The sequence below is a fragment of the Salvelinus namaycush genome, chromosome 28, assembly GCF_016432855.1.
Source record: "Salvelinus namaycush isolate Seneca chromosome 28, SaNama_1.0, whole genome shotgun sequence".
Lineage (NCBI taxonomy): Eukaryota > Metazoa > Chordata > Actinopteri > Salmoniformes > Salmonidae > Salvelinus > Salvelinus namaycush.
In genome coordinates, this window is record NC_052334.1 from 32,706,717 (window position 1) to 32,725,333 (window position 18,617).

Below are 18,617 nucleotides of genomic sequence, written 5' to 3' on the forward strand. Positions count from 1 at the left end.
CTTGTTCAGAAGTTCCAGCTAGGCAGGCTAACGTTAGTTAGCTAATTCATTTGCTAGCTATCATACAGTAGGTGTCTATTAGTAATTATCTATTTAATATAAGTAGACATGCATCATAATTGCCTGTGTAACGCATATAAAGCGCCCACAAGCTACCAGTAGCTGAAAACACAATCATCGCGGGATAAACGAGTGACAAATTTCCAGCCAAGGGCGGTCCATTTAAAAATCATTCTTTCCTTCCTCGCCCCTCGCCATGCAAGTGTATACTCGTCAGACGTCATGATACGTCATCAGAAGTGTCCACTTCATTTGAGGGCTGAGGGGATAGGGTGTGTCTGTTTAAGTGTTTGGACCGCAGCCTCAGTTGTCTCAATCCTTCTCTGACCTGTCTCCTACCCTTCGTCTACACTGATTGAAGTGGATCTAACAAGTGAGGGATCATAGCTTTCACCTGGCTTCACCTGGTCAGTCTATGTCATGGAAAGAGCATGTTTTGTATGTTGAACTTTACCCATTTGAAAGTTGAATGGCCGAAGTGCTAATTGTTGTCACCCAGTTGGTCTAGTCAGGACTAGTTTGTGGCCATACTGTTTAGTAGAAACTCTCTCCTCTGACAGTGCTGTTCCATCCCCACTAATGCAGTGAGGTGAGGAGGAGGCGTCCCTGTCTCCTCCTTGTTATTTACTGTTTTGTTCCTCTGATTCTCCACTCCACTGCCTCTGCAATTAAAACGTCCATAGTTCTATAGTGGAGATGAAGTGTGTGTGTGTGTGTGTACTCTGTAGTGTGTAGGCTGGTCAGTTAATGTTCCATTAGTAGCTAGCTGCCTGGGCATACTTTAGCAGGGAGGTGCTTCATGAATAATGGGCCTAAGTCATTAGTAATTAATGTGCTCATACAGAGATCTGCACAGGGCCAGCCAGGCCACAGGCCCAACAGGACACAACCAAGGACTTTATATTGGTGTGTGTGCGCGTGTGGATGTGTGTGTCATAATGTAAACCTGTGAAGAATCGCCTTGTCCAGAGATTGCAATCATACATGCACACTCACAGAGGGACACAGATGAACACTCACACACACACATTCTCTCCTGCTCTATGTGTGTGGCGGCGTCCCCAGAGGAAGGCACTCTGTGTGTCGTCGTCCCCTCGTGTAGTGACATTGATGTCAGGCTGGGCTGCAGAGCAGCAGAGCAGGGAGCTATTGAGTGACACAGCCTGCCCTGGGCATGGCAGCCATTAAAAATGGAGCGAGGGCACAGGGGTGAGAGAGAGAGAGAGAGAGAGAAGAGTAGAGCAGGGTCAGAGGAAAAAGAGAGGGTGAGAGAATGAGAGAGAAGTAGATGGCGAGAGATGAAGTGAGAGAACTAGGATAGAGGGAGGGAGCCTGCCAGCCTAGACAGTTTCTTCCAGCGCTGTTGAGAATGCTAATCTTCTCCACTCTATCCCTTTACAGCCCCCCCTCCCTCCTTCCTTACCCACATCCCCTCCCTCTATCAGAGGCTCTCAGGCTGATGTGTTCATCACAGGCCTGTCTGTCTGTCCAGCTGCACCATGGATTTGTCTGTCTCGAGTGTACGGTAGATTAAAGCTGTGTGTGTGTGTGTGTGTGTGCGTGTGCGTGCGTGCGTGCGTGCGTGCGTGCGTGCGTGCGTGCGTGCGTGCGTGCGTGCGTGCGTGCGTGCGTGCGATCAATTAGAAACACTGCTGCTACTGAGTCAGAACATCTTCTCCGGCTCACGGTACATTCACACACCTTGTCCACCGTGGCCGTTCATTCACACACAATTCACGCTCTCCCTAAATGCGTGACTGTTTGGCAGATAGCGTTGTTTTATTGGACAGCGATTGCTAAAGGTAGCTGTCCTTCTGTGTTTTATATGCTAGGTCATTAGGCCTGCTAACCTAGCACTCTCTTTCTCTCCTATCCCCTACCCTATCTCGTCCCCCTCCTTCACTTCCCTTCTCCCACTCACCCTTATCTTCTCCTCCCTCTCTCCTCGATATAATGAAACTGTGTGTGTGTGTGTGTGTGTGTGTGTGTGTGTGTGTGTGTGTGTGTGTGTGTGTGTGTGTGTGTGTGTGTGTGTGTGTGTGTGTGTGTGTGTGTGTGTGTGTGTGTGTGTGTGTGTGTGTGGAGAGACGAGATAGAGAGTAATTATCTAAGTAATGTTATCAGGTTGGATTTTAGAGTTGCAAAAGTATGAAATGATTGTATCTCTGTTGATTATGTCAGTACAGACTCAGAGGGTCCTTACTGGTCAAACTGGTGATCCATGAGTAACAGTATATAGATATTCACAATGGCAACACGGTCCTTCAGGAGTCATTGAACCTGTCATTGACTTTGCTGTCTGAGGGAGGGTGAGGTCAGCTTCACACTAGGGAAGGCCTGTCCATACAGGTCCGTCAATGCATTAACTCTTACCCTTATCTTAGCCTCCCTCGCCATACCCCATGATGGACAGGTATATTGATCATTAACCCCTGCCCCTCCAGATCTCCAGCAGTGCCACCCTAGAGGGTAAAGGTCAACTGAAGTTCACCTCTGGGAAGTGGAGTCCGCACCACAACTGTACCCAGCTGGCCACAGCCAACGACACAGCCATCAGAGGCTGGGACCTCCGCACCATGAGGTAAGACTGACATACTAACCATATAGTATTAACCATATACTAACCATATGTTAACCATATACTAACCATATGTTAACCATGTATTAACCATATACTAACCATATGTTAACCATATACTAACCATATACTAACCATATAGTATTAACCATATACTAACCATATATTAACCATATACTAACCATATGTTATGTTAACCATATACTAACCATATGTTAACCATATATTAACATGTATTAACCATATACTAACCATATGTTAACCATATACTGGTTCCAAGATAGCGTAGCAGTCAGACGTCTTTGTTCTTCGTCTGTAACGGCTGTCCTCCTCCTCTTCAGACGAAGAGGAGGAGTAGGGATTGGACCAAAGTGCAGCGTGATACTTTGACATAACGAAGTTTATTAAAGTAAAGACGAAAACCGAAAACACTTCAACAAACTACAAAATAACAAACGAACGTAGACAGACCTGAACTATGTGAACTTACATATAACACGAAGAACGCACGAACAGGTACAGACTACAACAAACGAACGAACAAACCGAAACAGTCCCGTGTGGTGCAACATACACAGACACGGAAGACAACCACCCACAAACAAACAGTGTGAACAGCCTACCTTTATATGGTTCTCAATCAGAGGAAACGTCAAACACCTGTCCCTGATTGAGAACCATATAAGGCTAATTACAAATGACCTAAACATAGAAACACAAAACATAGAATGCCCACCCCAACTCACGCCCTGACCAACTAAACACATACAAAAATAACAGAAAACAGGTCAGGAACGTGACATCGTCTTGTATATGTCCCATGTATATATCTTTTTATATATTTTTTTCTTTGCATATCTTATACTTTTCTAAACCTCAACTTCAAAATACTCTCCTGCAACCCGCCTCACCCAATGTGGTGTGGATCTGTCACTTCTAAAGTATTCTTATCCATCTCCGAACCGGTATTCCCCAATAGAAGCTAGCCAGCTAACTAGCTATTAGTCAGCTAACGGAAAGCTCTCGCCAGTTTGTACAACGCGATTCAAACCAGAGCATACCGGACCTATTTTCTCTCCATATCCCCAGATTCCTACCGCAAGCTCTGAACCTTTTCACCTGGATCATCACAGCTAGCTAGCTGCAATCCGAGTGACTATTCCTGGTTTAACGTCACGTCCCTGTCCCGAAGCTAGCACCAATTAGCCTGGAGCTAGCCCATGCTAGGCCCATTTCCCGACTAGCAGAAGAAGCCCAACAGCCACTCCTGGGCTATAATACCCTTTTTGCCAACTGGCCCGGACCCCCTTCTACTGCCAGTACAGGGCACAGAACCCCGCCGATCCTTCACGACTGGACTACCGACGAAATCTGCTCGAGGGGGTACTCAAACTGGCTCTGCGGCATTGCTAGCTGCGGCACGCTATCGTTAGCTGTCTAGAGCACACCGGACTGTTAGCTTAAGAGGCCCATCGGACAAATTCTTCGGCCACTATACCTATTTTGCCAATTGGCCTGGTTTACCACACGGAGCCCTGCTGATCCGTCTGCCGACATATTCAGCACGAAGGGGCCACAACAGACTTTATTCCGTCGCGACGTCCTTCTAAGGCCCTTCTGCTAGCTGCTAGCCCCGGCCCTCTAGCTGCCTGAAGCCACTCACTGGACTCCCATGATTACTCGGCTACGCATGCCTCTCCCTAACGTCAATATGCTTTGTCCATTGCTGTTTTGGTTAGTATTTATTGCCTTATTTCACTGTAGAGCCTCTAGCCTTGCTCAATATGCCTTAGTGAACACTTTAATTCTACCTCCAATACAGTCAGTGACATCACCTGGTTTAAATGATATTCCTAGAGACAATATCTCTTTCATCGTCACTCTATGCACAGGTTTACCCCCACTGTATTCGCATCCTACCATACCCTTGTCTGTACATTATACCTTGAATCTATTCTACCGCGCCCAGAAATCTGTTCCTTTAACTCTCTGTTCTGAACGTACTAGGCGACCAGTTCTTTTAGCCTTTAGCCGTACCCTTATCCTACTCCTCCTCTGTTCTTCTGGTGATGTGGAGGTTAACCCAGGCCCTGCAGTGCCTAGCTCCACTCCTATTCCCCAGGCGCTCTCATTTGTTGACTTCTGTAACCGTAAAAGCCTTGGTTTCATGCATGTTAACATTAGAAGCCTCCTCCCTATGTTTGTTTTATTCACTGCCCTTGCACCCTCTGCCAACCTGGATGTCCTAGCCATGTCTGAATCCTGGCTCAGGAAGACTACCAGAACCCTGAAATTTCCATCCCTAACTATAAAATTTTACGACAAGATAGAACTGCCAAAGGGGGCGGAGTTGCAATCTACTGCAGAGATAGCCTGCAGAGTTCTGTCTTACTAATCAGGTGTGTACCCAAACAATTCGAGCTTCTACTTTTAAAAATCCACCTTTCCAGAAACAAGTCTCTCACCGTTGCCACTTGCTATAGGCCACCCTCTGCCCCCAGCTGTGCCCTGGACACCATATGTGAACTGATTACCCCCCATCTATCTTCAGAGCTCGTGCTGCTAGGTGACCTAAACTGGGACATGCTTAATACCCTGGCCATCCTACAATCTAAGCTTGATGCCCTCAATCTCACACAAATTATCAATGAACCCACCAGGTACAACCCCAAATCTGTACACACGGGCACCCTCACAGATATCATCCTAACCAACTTGCCCTCCAAATATACCTCTACTGTTTTCAACCAAGATCTCAGCGATCACTGCCTCATTGCCTGCATCCGTAATCGGTCCGTGGTCAAACGACCACCCCTCATCACTGTCAAACGCTCCATAAAACACTTCAGCGAGCAGGCCTTTCTAATCCACCTGGCCCGGGTATCCTGGAAGGATATTGACCTCATCCCGTCAGTAGAGGATGCCTGGTCATTCTTTAAAAGTGCCTTCCTCACCATCTTAAATATGCATGCCCCTTTCAAAAATTGTAGATCCAGGAACAGATATAGCCCTTGGTTCTCTCCAGACCTGACTGCCCTTGACCAGCACAAAAACATCCTGTGGCGTTCTGCATTAGCATTGAATAGCCCCCGTTATATGCAACTTTTCAGGGATGTTAGGAACCAATATACACAGGCAGTTAGGAAAGCTAAGGCTAGCTTTTTCAAGCAGAAATTTGCATCCTGTAGCACAAACTCAAAAAAGTTTTGGGACACTGTGAAGTCAATGGAGAATAGCTGCCCACTGCACTGAGGCTAGGAAACACTGTCACCACCGAATAATCCACTATAATTGAGAATTTCAATAAGCATTTTTCTACGGCTGGCCATGCTTTCCACCTGGCTACCCCTACCCCGGCAACAGCTCTGCACTCCCCACAGCTACTTGCCCAAGCCTCCCCAATTTCTCCTTCACCCAAATCCAGATAGCTGGACCCTTACAAATCAGCCGGGCTAGACAATCTGGACCCTCTCTTTCTAAAATGATCTCCCGAAATTGTTGCAACCCCTATCACTAGCCTGTTCAACCTCTCTTTCGTATTGTCTGAGATTCCCAAAGATTAGAAAGCTGCAGCGGTCATCCCCCTTTTCAAAGCCACGTTAACAAACAGATTACCGATCATTTCGAATCTCACCGTACCTTCTCCGCTATGCAATCTGGTTTCAGAGCTGGTCATGGGTGCACCTCAGCCACGCTCAAGGTCCTAAATTATATCATAACCGCCATCGATACGAGACATTACTGTGCAGCCATATTCATCGACCTGGCCAAGGCTTTCGACTCTGTCAATCACCACATTCTTATTGGCAGACTCAACAGCCTTGGTTTCTCAAATGATTGCCTCGCCTGGTTTACCAACTACTTCTCTGATAGAGTTCAGTGTGTCAAATCGGAGGGCCTGTTGTCCGGACCTCTGGCAGTCTCTATGGGGGTGCCACAGGGTTCAATTCTCGGGCCGACTCTTTTCTCTGTATACATCAATGATGTCGCTCTTGCTGCTGGTGATTCTCTGATCCACCTCTACGCAGATGACACCATTCTATATTCTTCTGGCCCTTCGTTGGACACTGTTAACTAACCTCCAGACGAGCTTCAGTACTCTCCTTCCGTGGCCTCCAACTGCTCTTAAATGCAAGTAAAAGTAAATGCATGTTCTTCAACCGATCACTGCCCACACCTGCCCGCCCGTCCAGCATCACTACTCTGGACGGCTCTGACTTAAAATATGTGGATAGCTACAAATATCTAGGTGTCTGGTTAGACTGTAAACTCTCCTTCCAGACTCACATTAAACATCTCCAATCCAAAATTAAATCTAGAATCGGCTTCCTATTTCGCAACAAAGCATCCTTCACTCATGCTGCCAAACATACCCTCGTAAAACTGACCATCCTACCGATCCTCTACTTCGGCGATGTCATTTATAAAATAGCCTCCAAAACTCTACTCAACAAATTGGATGCAGTCTATCACAGTGCCATCCGTTTGGTCACCAAAGCCCCATATACTACCCACCACTGCGACCTGTATGCTCTCGTTGGCTGGCCCTCGCTTCACTCTCGTCCCCAAACCCACTGGCTCCAGGTCATCTACAAGTCTCTGCTAGGTAAAGCCCCGCCTTATCTCAGCTCACTGGTCACCATAGCAGCACCCACTCGTAGCACGCGCTCCAGCAGGTATATCTCACTGGTCATCCCCAAAGCCAGTTCATCCTTTGGCCGCCTTTCCTTCCAGTTCTCTGCTGCCAATGACTGGAACGAACTCAAAAATCACTGAAGCTGGAGACTCATATCTCCCTCACCTAGCTTTAAGCACCAGCTGTTTGAGCAGCTCACAGATCACTGCACCTGTACATAGCCAATCTGTAAACAGCCCATCCAACTACCCCATCCCCATACTGTATTTATTTATTTATCTTGCTCCTTTGCACCCCAGTATCTCTACTTGCACATTCATCTTCTGCACATCTACCATTCCAGTTTTTAATTGCTATATTGTAATTACTTCACCACCATGGCCTATTTATTGCCTTAATTCCCTTATCCTACCTCATTTGCACTCACTGTTTATTGACTTTTTGTTTTCTTTCTTCTACTGTATTGTTGACTGTATGTTTGCTTATTCCATGTGTAACACTGTTGTTGTATGTGTCGAACTGCTTTGCTTTATCTTGGACAGGTCGCAGTTGCAAATGAGAACTTGTTCTCAACTAGCCTACCTGGTTAAATAAAGGTGAAATTAATAAAAAATAAATAAATACAAATATACTAACCATATATTATTCAGCCACTATGTTCTACAAAAGTACTTATTTATAGTCCAGTAGTACTGAACTATTTCGTATAGTAACTCTAATTTGTAGTCATTAGTATTAGAAACGAAAGTGTTCTAGTATTAAATGTGGTCCTTACCAGGTAACTTCCCCAATAAAGGAAACACTTGAGTAAATGAGGGGTACAAAGTATATAGAAAGCAGGTGCTTCCACACAGGTGTGGTTCCTTAGTTAATTAAGCAATTCAGTTTCCACCACCATCAAAACACCAAATTGTGAAATTTCTCGTGGAAGAATGGTGTCACATCCTTCCAATAGAGTTCCAGACACTTGCAGAATTCATGCCAAGGTGCATCGAAGTTGTTCTGGCTCGTGGTGGCCCAAACGCCCTACTAAGACACTATGTAGGTGTTTACTTTATTTGAGCAATTACCTGTATAACAACTGATGAACAGCGTGTCTTTACAGTAGACAACCTGTACTGCCTGCCGGCTCAGCCCTGAGGTGTGAGGCTGTGGCAAGTGCGGTGGGGAAAGAGAGAGAGAGAGAGAGAGAGAGAGAGAGAGAGAAGGAGACGGAGAGAGAGATATAGAGGGAGAGAGATATTGAGTTGAGGTCAGGCTGTGTGTGGGCACTGCTAAAGGAATAATAATCACCTCTCTCTCGACCGTTCCCATAAAGACAGAGTGCTAGAGAGAGAGAGAGGTGGAACAAGAATGAGGGAGAGAAAGTATAGAGGGATGGAGAGAAAATATTAGAAAAATACAGGAGAGACATGATAATAGCCAAGAAAATAAACGATGTATTTCATGCAAATGTGAAAACCGTTGCAGTACTGTAGTATTATCCTCATTATCCCGCATTTCATTCCTTCTTTTTAGTCACATTCCAGCTAGTTCTTATTCCTAACCAGTATACCTTCTTAAAAGTAGTGTGATTCACCTTTCAGGGGCTTTGAGGGTACACAGGGGCCTTTAGGAAGCCAAGGACACAGGGCTGAGTCAGTGTCTGTGTGAGTAGCGCTTAGTGTGTGCGCGTGAGCAGAGTCTGTGAGCAGGCAGAGTGTGTTGGATTTGAGCTAGGTGCGTGCATGTGTGTGCGTGGGTGTGTGTATTACAGCGTTTGTGAGACTGTGTGTGTGTTAGTGTCCAGTTGGTGCGGCAGCTGTGTGATGGCAGTCTGTGAACACGGTCCAGTGGCTCCTCAGTTGGTGTCTTCTCTGGCTCGTCACACTGTGTGCCAGCCCAAACCGGCCTGCCCGCTCTGCCCCGCTAAGGGACTCTAGAGGAGAACACTCTCCCCAGCAAACCAAAATTGGTTCTGTGAAAGTTCCCAGAACATTCGTTAGGTTGCAGAAATTGTTCTCATGACACAAAAACTGTCCAGTCGTGGTAATGATTATAGAATGATTGTATAAAACATTCACCTGATGTTACAAGAAGGTTCTCAGAACACATTTCATATATTTTTTAAAGGTTCCCAGAATGTTTCATTGGGTTGTGGGAACAGTCTGGTGCAAACATTGTGGGGACATCACAAAATATACACTATATGTAACGGCTGTCGAAGTCGTTCTCCTCCTCAGACGAGGAGGAGCATGGATCGGACCAACACGCAGAGTGGAAAGTGGTCATATTTTAATTAACGTAAACTGAACACTTACACATACAAAAACAACAAACGTGACAAAACCGAAAACAGTCCCGTGTGGCACGAACACTGACACGAGATACAAACACCCAACAAAACACACGTGAAACCCAGGCTGCCTAAGTATGATTCTCAATCAGGGACAACGATTGACAGCTGTCTCTGATTGAGAATCATACCCGGCCGAACACAAACATCCCAACATAGAAAATCAAACATAGACAAACCCACCCAACTCACGCCCTGACCAACTAAATAAATACAAGAAAAAGGAAAACAGGTCAGGAACGTGACATAACCCCCCCCCCTTAAGGTGCGAACTCCGGGCGCACCAGCATAAACTCTAGGGGAGGGTCTGGGTGGGCGTCTGTCCACGGTGGCGGCTCTGGCGCTGGTCGTGGTCCCCACCCCACCATAGTCAAACCCCGCTTCCGTGGCCTCCTCCCAATGGCCACCCTCCATGTCAATCCCACTATACCAAAGGGCAGCACCGGACTGAGGGGCAGCTCCGGACTGAGGGACAGCACCGGACTGAGGGGCGAATCCTGGCTGGCTGGCTCTGGCGGATCCTGGCTGGCTGGCTCTGGCGGATCCTGACTGGCTGGCTCTGGCGGATCCTGACTGGCTGGCTCTGGCGGATCCTGACTGGCTGGCTCTGGCGGATCCTGACTGGCTGGCTCTGGCGGATCCTGACTGGCTGGCTCTGGCGGCTCCTGACTGGCTGGCTCTGGCGGCTCCTGACTGGCTGGCTCTGGCGGCTCCTAACTGGCTGGCTCTGGCTGGTCCTGGCTGGACGGCTCTGGCTGGTCCTGGCTGGATGGCTCTGGCTGGTCCTGGCTGGACGGCTCTGGCTGGTCCTGGCTGGACGGCTCTGAAGGCTCAGTACAGACGGGCAGCTCTGACGGCTCGGAACAGACGGACAGCGCTGGGCAGGCAGACAGTTCAGACAGCGCTGGGAAGGCAGGCAGTTCAGACAGCGCTGGGAAGGCAGGCAGTTCAGACAGCGCTGGGAAGGCAGGCAGTTCAGACTCAGGCTGCGCTGGAGAGGAGGAAGGCTCTGACAGCGCTGGACAGGTGGGAGCAGCTGGAGAGAGAACCCGGAGAGACAGCCTGGTGCGGGGGGCTGCCACCGGAGGACTGGTACGTGGAGGTGGCACCGGGTATACCGGACCGTGAAGGAGGACACGCGCTCTTGAGCACCGAGCCTCCCCAACCCTGCCAGGTTGAATGGTCCCCGTAGCCCTGCCAGTGCGGCGAGGTGGAATAGCCCGCACTGGGCTATGCTGGCGAACCGGGGACACCATCTGTAAGGCTGGTGCCATGTACGCCGGCCCGAGGAGACGTACTGGAGGCCAGATATGTTGGGCCGGCTTCATGGCACCCGGCTCGATGCCCAACCTAGCCCTACCAGTGCGGCGAGGTGGAATAGCCCGCACTGGGCTAAGCACGCGTACCGGGGACACCGTGCGCTTTACCGCATAACACGGTGTCTGACCAGTACGACGCCCTCTCACTCCACGGTAAGCACGGGGAGTTGGCTCAGGTATCCTACCCGGCTTTGCCACACTCCGCGTGTGCCCCCCCCCCAAGAAATTTTTGGGTCTGACTCTCGGGCTCCCAACCGCGTCGCCGCGCTGCCTCCTCATACCAGCGCCTCTCTGCCTTCGCTGCCTCCAACTCCGCCTTGGGACGGCGATATTCCCCTGGCTGAGCCCAGGGTCCTTTACCGTCCAGAATCTCTTCCCAAGTCCAGGAGTCCTGGGTCTTTTTCCGCTGCTGTTGCCGCCCTTCTCCACTCCGCTTGGTCCTTTGGTGGTGGGTGTTTCTGTAACGGCTGTCGAAGTCGTTCTCCTCCTCAGACGAGGAGGAGCATGGATCGGACCAACACGCAGAGTGGAAAGTGGTCATATTTTAATTAACGTAAACTGAACACTTACACATACAAAAACAACAAACGTGACAAAACCGAAAACAGTCCCGTGTGGCACGAACACTGACACGAGATACAAACACCCAACAAAACACACGTGAAACCCAGGCTGCCTAAGTATGATTCTCAAGGGACAACGATTGACAGCTGTCTGATTGAGAATCATACCCGGCCGAACACAAACATCCCAACATAGAAAATCAAACATAGACAAACCCACCCAACTCACGCCCTGACCAACTAAATAAATACAAGAAAAAGGAAAACAGGTCAGGAACGTGACACTATATATACAAAAGTATGTGGAAACCCCTTCCAATTAGTGGATTCGGCTATTTCAGCCACAGCCGTTGCTGACAGGTGTATAAAATCGAGCACACAGCCATGCAATCTCCATAGACAAACATTGGCAGTAGAATGGCCTTACTGAAGAGCTCAGTGACTTTCAACATGGCATCGCCATAGGATGCCACCTTACCAACAAGTCAGTTCGTCAAATTTCTGCCCTGCTAGAGCTGATTAACTGTAAGCGCTGTTATTGTGAAGTGGAAACGTCTAGGAGAAACAACAGCTCCGCCGCGAAGTGGTAGGCCACACAAGCTCGCAGAACGAGACCGCCGAGTGCAGAAGCGCGTAGCACGTAAAAATTGTCTGTCCTCGGTTGCAACACTCACTACCGACTTCCAAACACAAAAAGTTCTCCGGATGATTCTGCTATCGTACTTTTAGGGTGCAAAAAGAATGTTCCCAGAACATATTTAATCAATTCTTTAAGTGTTCCCGGAATGTTTCATTAGGTTATGGAAACATTCTGGTGGGAACATTGTTAGGTTTAAGTTAGGTTAAACAGGACATTCTCTTAATGTTGTAAGAATGACGTCATTTTACCTTGTCTTTGAGGTCCTCAGAACATTTCAAGAACATGTTAAATTTAGGTTTTACCTAATATTGCCACAACATTCTCAGTGTGCAAATTTGTAGTTCCTTAAAGCAGATTGGAATACATTTCTCTCCAGGTGTACAGTAATGGCAATTCGCATTTGAGGACTTTATTGTAGGTGATATAGAGAGACATGGCATTTCAATTTCATTCACCTGACATTTGAACATACGAATACAACCATGTTTTTTACACTTTGTATGTTGACAGGCTGCACATGTGGGGTTTGAACTTGCAGTGTTTGGTTCCCTAGCCAGATCATTAACCCTCTGTGCCATCAGGGGATAGCTGTGGCCGTGTGTTATTTTTTGTTGTTGTCAAATATGGTTAATCGGGACACAGAACAGTTATTAAAATGTTCCCATCCTCTTCATATGCTGTGTACTTGTAACACTGTATTTTATGATTTTCTTTCTTCATCACGTGTTGAAAGTCTTATGAAATGTGATCTTGAAATTGAGAAATGGTAATAATAAAAAAAACTATATCCAACTAAAATCACATGATGAAGAAAGAAAATCATAAAAGTGCACAGAGTTTGAAGAGGATGGGAACATTTTAATGACTTAGAAATTGAGTTCTGTGTCCTGATTGACCATATTTAACTGAGGACACAATATACAAGGCCACGCAGAGGGTTAATTATCTGGCTGCAGTTCCAGACATTGCAGGTTCAATCCCACATATTCTGAAACCGTATTTCAAAACTGAAGTTGAAGCTAAGATATACTCTACTAAAAGCGAGGTTGTCTTTATTTCGTCCATTTCCTTCAGAATTGCGGAATTTAGAGCAACTGTAAAAAATAAAAGACGCTTGATATGGTCTTATTTTTCATGATCTGAAAAGAAAAAGTTATCCTCGACCAGCACTCATAGTCTTCGGTACCTTATAAATATGGGCCCCAGAAGTATGCAGCATATACATGTATATTGTGTGAACATCAATGGAGTATTATGTTAAAACCAAAACAAATACGCTATGAACGTCATAGAAACTGACTTCTTTCTATCTAACAGCATGAAAGGCATGTCCTGTGTAACCTAACTTAAACATTGTATGAATGTCATCACAGCTGAGCATATCTAGTGTGTTTTGGGAACTTATCTCTTGTGATGTTCCCACACTGTTCCCACAACCTAATGAAATGTTCTGGGAACCTTTTTAAAGGACTCACAGGCTATTTTGTCAACATTCTTGCAAAATCAAATAAATGTTTGGTGCACCCTGATACAAACATCTGCATGTCAGCACAACTGTACAGTTTCTGCATTTTGAGAACATATCTCTTGTCATGTCCCCACAATGTTACCACAACACAATGAAACCTTTTAAAGATCAGACAAAATGTGTTCTTGGAACGTTCTTGTAACGTCAGGTGAATGTTTTTTGCACCCTAAAATAAACATTGTAGAATCAAATCAAATCGTATTGGTCACATACACATATTTAGCAGATGTTATTGCTGGTGTAGCAAAATGCTTGTGTTCCTAGCTCCGACAGTGCAGTAGTATCTGACAGTGCAGTAGTATCTAAAACGTTTCACAACAATGCACACAACTCTAAAAGTAAAAGAATGGAATTAAGAAATATATAAATATTAGATTGAGCAATGTCGGAGTGGCATTGACTAAAATACAGTAGAATAGAATACAGTATATACATATGAGATGAGTAAAGCAGTATGTAAACATTATTTAAACATTAGTGACTAGTGTTCATTATTAAAGTGGCCAGTGATTCCAAGTACAGTATATAGGGATATATAGCAGTATATAGGGAGATATATATATATATATAGCAGCATCTAAGGTCCAGAGTGATGGCTATTTATCAGTCTGATGGCCTTGAGATAGAAGCTGTTTTTCTTGACTTCGCCTTCTGGATGATAGCGGGGTGAACAGGCCGTGGCTCGGGTCATTGATGTCCTTGATAATCTTTTTGGCCTTCCTGTGACATCGGGTGCTGTAGGTGTCCTGGAGGGCAGGTAGTTTGCCCCCGGTGATGCGTTGGGAAGACCGCACCACCCTCTGGAGAGCCCTGCGGTTGTGGGTGGTGCAGCTGCCGTACCAGACGGTGATACAGCCCGACAGGATGCTCTCTATTGTGCATCTGTAAAAGTTTGTAAGGGTTTTAGGGGCCAAGCCGAATTTCTTCAGCCTCCTGAGGTTGAAGAGGCGCAGTTGAATCATCTGCACAACTGGACAGTTTTGGTGTTTTGGGAGCATATCTTTTGTGAAGTTTCCACCAGACTGTTCCCATAACCTAATGAAACACATTTTAAAGAACAGATGTGTTGTAGGAACGTTCTTGCAACATCAGGCAAATGTTTTATACAACCATACACACTTTTGGGGAATGTTCTGTTGTGGTTGTTGCACAACATTTTTGAATGTTAGCAGAACATTACAAGATATTTCATCTAAAACATTGTTGATAAATAGATTTGATGGGATGTTATCATCCTAATGTTAACTTAATTGGAAACGTAGCTAATGTTTGTGGAATGTTCCTGGTTTGCTGGGTCTACTGCTCCCTCCAGCAGCCTTAAAGACACAGTATACACAGGAGACACAGGAGATGTAGTTACACAGGCACGTGTGTGTGTGTGTGTGTGTGTGTGTGTGTGTGTGTGTGTGTGTGTGTGTGTGTGTGTGTGTGTGTGTGTGTGTGTGTGTGTGTGTGTGTGTGTGTGTGTCACGTGTGACATGTGCGGGTGTTGTGCTCCTCTGTGTATTTTGTGTGTTCTGCTCTGTGCGCTGCTCTTGCTAATGGGTACACTGGAGGGTGTGTGTGTGGGTGTGTGTGTGTGTGTGTGTTCTGCTCTGTTGCTAGCTGGGATGTTCTCTCAGTTCATCACTCCTAAACCCTATTTGCTATTCAAACGGTTATTACAGTGACCGCGGTCAATAACCGTCATCCATAACTCCATGACCGTCACATTCCTAATTTGGACCCACAATCCGCAGTGAAAGGGCAGATGTGCGATAGCTGCCGGGCCTGCCTCCTCAGCAAGCACCGCAGGATGCATACAGAAACGCAGTGCAGTGCTGCAGTCAAACTGGCCCCTCAAGCTCCCTGTACAGTACAGTAGCATACAGCACTGTGTGTCTCTGCATGCCTTAGTGAGTGTGTATAGTATATTTTACATTCAGTTTAATATTGTTGTGTATAACTTGTTTACCAACCACACTATCCTCTACTTGGTCTTTAAAGCTGAAACGCTTTGATTGAAGCGTTTTATCTGCAGTATCCAGGCGTGTGTTGGAGTGGAGGTAGAGTAGAGACTAGCAGTAGTGGGATTGCTCGTGCTATTTGCTCCATCACACTGTGGGTTGAGAGGAGACTCACAGCAGGGACTGAAACGGTCACACTGGCGTCAGATAACAGTGGGAAACAGGACAGGACAGCCTTCTCACCCAGACAGAAATATAGACACTACAGTGCACTGGTACTACTCACATCTAAAACAAACTGATTTGCCCTTTTTCGTATGATATAGCCTACCGTATTTCCTTCAGCCCTTGGCAGTTGAATATTAACAATTTATCAAAGGTGTTGTCGACTGTGAGTGACGCGTTTGTTAAGCCTATTTGACATTAACCTCCTGAACTTTGTCTGTCAAATCAATCATCCATGACCTTTTCATCTGATGCTGCCCCCAGGAAGGCTAGGATGGTGCAACGTTCACAATATTACTGGAGCTCCTCAGCCATGCTTGGATGCTATGGGAAATAATCTACCTCTCTACTAAATAGTCTATGGGCTTATTTAGAATTGGCAAAGCTCTCTTTCTCACTATTTGTCCTATATTAACAGAGTAACATGAGTAAAAACTTTGTTGCTCTGAGACTTTTAAGCCTCAAGCATTGCTTTATATTAATGTCCATAAAGATATATCTCAATCAACCCACACTATTGATGTGATGATCCCTTACTTTTATGCATGGGCTGTCACTCCTTCCTTCCCAACCACTCACAAAGCTGGGCTTTAATTTTGATAAGCAATTCAATTATTTCTCTTTCTTCTTTTTTTTTCTCCCCTACTGCAGTTGTCATAGAAACAGAGACCTGTAGTGATAGTGTGAGATATCCAGTCTATCCCCTTAGCATAGCGATTTATCACCCAGACTGAGGTTAGAAGGGGCGGTGTGTGTGTGTGTACTGTAATGGAAAACTGTAATTTATACGGTAATTTTAGGTATTAGCATCAATAAAAAAAACGTTGAAATGTTTTACTGCAGCATACTATGTTATGGTGCGTTGTGGGAAAATTGCTGTATTTCGAACTGTAATTCTACCCCACAGAATACAGTATCGTATCTTTGGAGCGCCATAAACCTTTTGACCACTAGTGAGTGCATGGTATTGTTGTGTCTGGCTAATTAACATATTTTGAGGCGTGCCTTGTAAGAGGCTATATTTGTTGAACCCGTGAGTGAGATAGCTTTAACTCTTATGTGGTAATAGTGCCACATCAATTTAACATGTATAGGGGACAGATTGAATTAGCAGCTAGTCTTAAATGGTTGAGCATTTTGCCAAGTCCTTTTGATCTGTTTTGCCCTGTAGGCACTGCCGGTTTGAAGTCTTTGCAGATATGAAACAACTCCCAGTTTATTTTTATTTATTTAATTTATTTAACCTTTGTTTAACTTGGCAAGTCAGTTAAGAACAAATTCTCATTTTCAATGACGGCCTAACATTGGGTTAACTGCCTTGTTCAGGGGCAGAACGACAGACTTTTACCTTGTCAGCTCGGGGATTCGATCCAGCAACCTTTCGGTTACTGGCCAAACGCTCTAACCACTAGGCTACAAAACCAACTTTATGAGAGGTTTGAAAAATAGCTTCTATTTGCCTCAACATTCCATGACATACACTAAGGCATTGTTGGCAGAATAGATGGATGCAGTTCAATGCATGATTCATATAATTCACCAATTTATTAGTTGATAGTCCAAAAAATATTGCAATCAGTTTGTAAATCACAGCTGTCCTGGTACATTGTTTGCTTCCTCCATTCGGGATGCAGTTTCAGTTTCAATGGCTCAATATTTTGGACAGCAACTGACAAATGTAACTAAGGCTGGGAATGTCAATACAATCAAACTAGCAAGGGCAATGATCACAAGTCAGCCATAACATGGCTAATAGGCTAGTGTATCTATTTACAGTACCAGTCAAAAGTTTTTACTACTTTCTACATTGTAGAATAATAGTGAAGACATGAAAACTATAAAACAACACATATGGAATCATGTAGTAACCAAAAAAGTGTTTAACAAATCAAAATATATTTGATATTCTTCAAAGTAGCCACCCTTTGTCTTGATGACAGCTTTGCACACTCTTGGCATTCTCTCAACCAGCTTCATGAGGTAGTCACCTGGAATGCATTTCAATTAAAAGGTGTGCCTTGTTAAGTTCATTTGTGGAATTTCATTCCTTCTTAATGCATTTGTGCCAATCAGTTGTGTTGTGAGAAGGTAGCGGTGGTATACAGAAGATAGCCCTATTTGGTAAAAGAGCAAGTCCATATTATGGCAAGAACAGCTCAAATAAGCAAACAGAAACCGTCCGTCATTACTTTAAGACATGAAGGTCAGTCAATGCGGAAAATGTCAAGAACTTTGAAAGTTTATTCAAGTGCCTTCGCAAAAACCATCAAGTGCTATGATGAAACTGGCTCTCATGAGGACCGCCACAGGAAAGGAAGACCCAGAGTTACCTCTGCTGCAGAGGATAAGTTCATTAGAGTTACCAGCCTCAGAAATTGCAGGCCAAATAAAGGCTTCACGGAGTTCAAGTAACATACACATCTCAACATCAACTGTTCAGAGGAGACTACGTGAATCAGGCCTTCATGGTGGAATTGCTGCAAAGAAACCACTACTAAAGGACACCAATAAGAAGAAGAAACTTGCGTGGGCCAAGAAACACAATCAATGGACATTAGACCGGTGGAAATCTGTCCTTTGGTCTGATGAGTCCAAATTTTAGATTTTTGGTTCCAACCGCCGTGTTTTTGTGAGACGCAGAGTAGGTGAACAGATGATCTCCGCATGTGTGGTTCCCACCGTGAAGCATGGAGGAGGAGGTGTGATGGTGTGGGGGTGCTTTGCTGGTGACACTGTCTGTGATTTATTTAGAATTCAAGGCACACTTAACCAGCATGGCTACTACAG

General features: G+C 45.5%; 1 protein-coding gene across 1 annotated transcript in view; it reads left to right on the forward strand.

Annotated features, from left to right (window-relative positions):
- The window catches only part of eipr1 (EARP complex and GARP complex interacting protein 1), a 79,371-nt gene that overhangs the window by 37,647 nt on the left and 23,107 nt on the right, over window positions 1–18,617 (forward strand). The window contains exon 6 of the mRNA XM_038967763.1: window positions 2,505–2,641. Coding sequence (XP_038823691.1) covers window positions 2,505–2,641 — 137 coding nt within the window. The remainder of the gene's footprint in view (window positions 1–2,504; window positions 2,642–18,617) is intronic.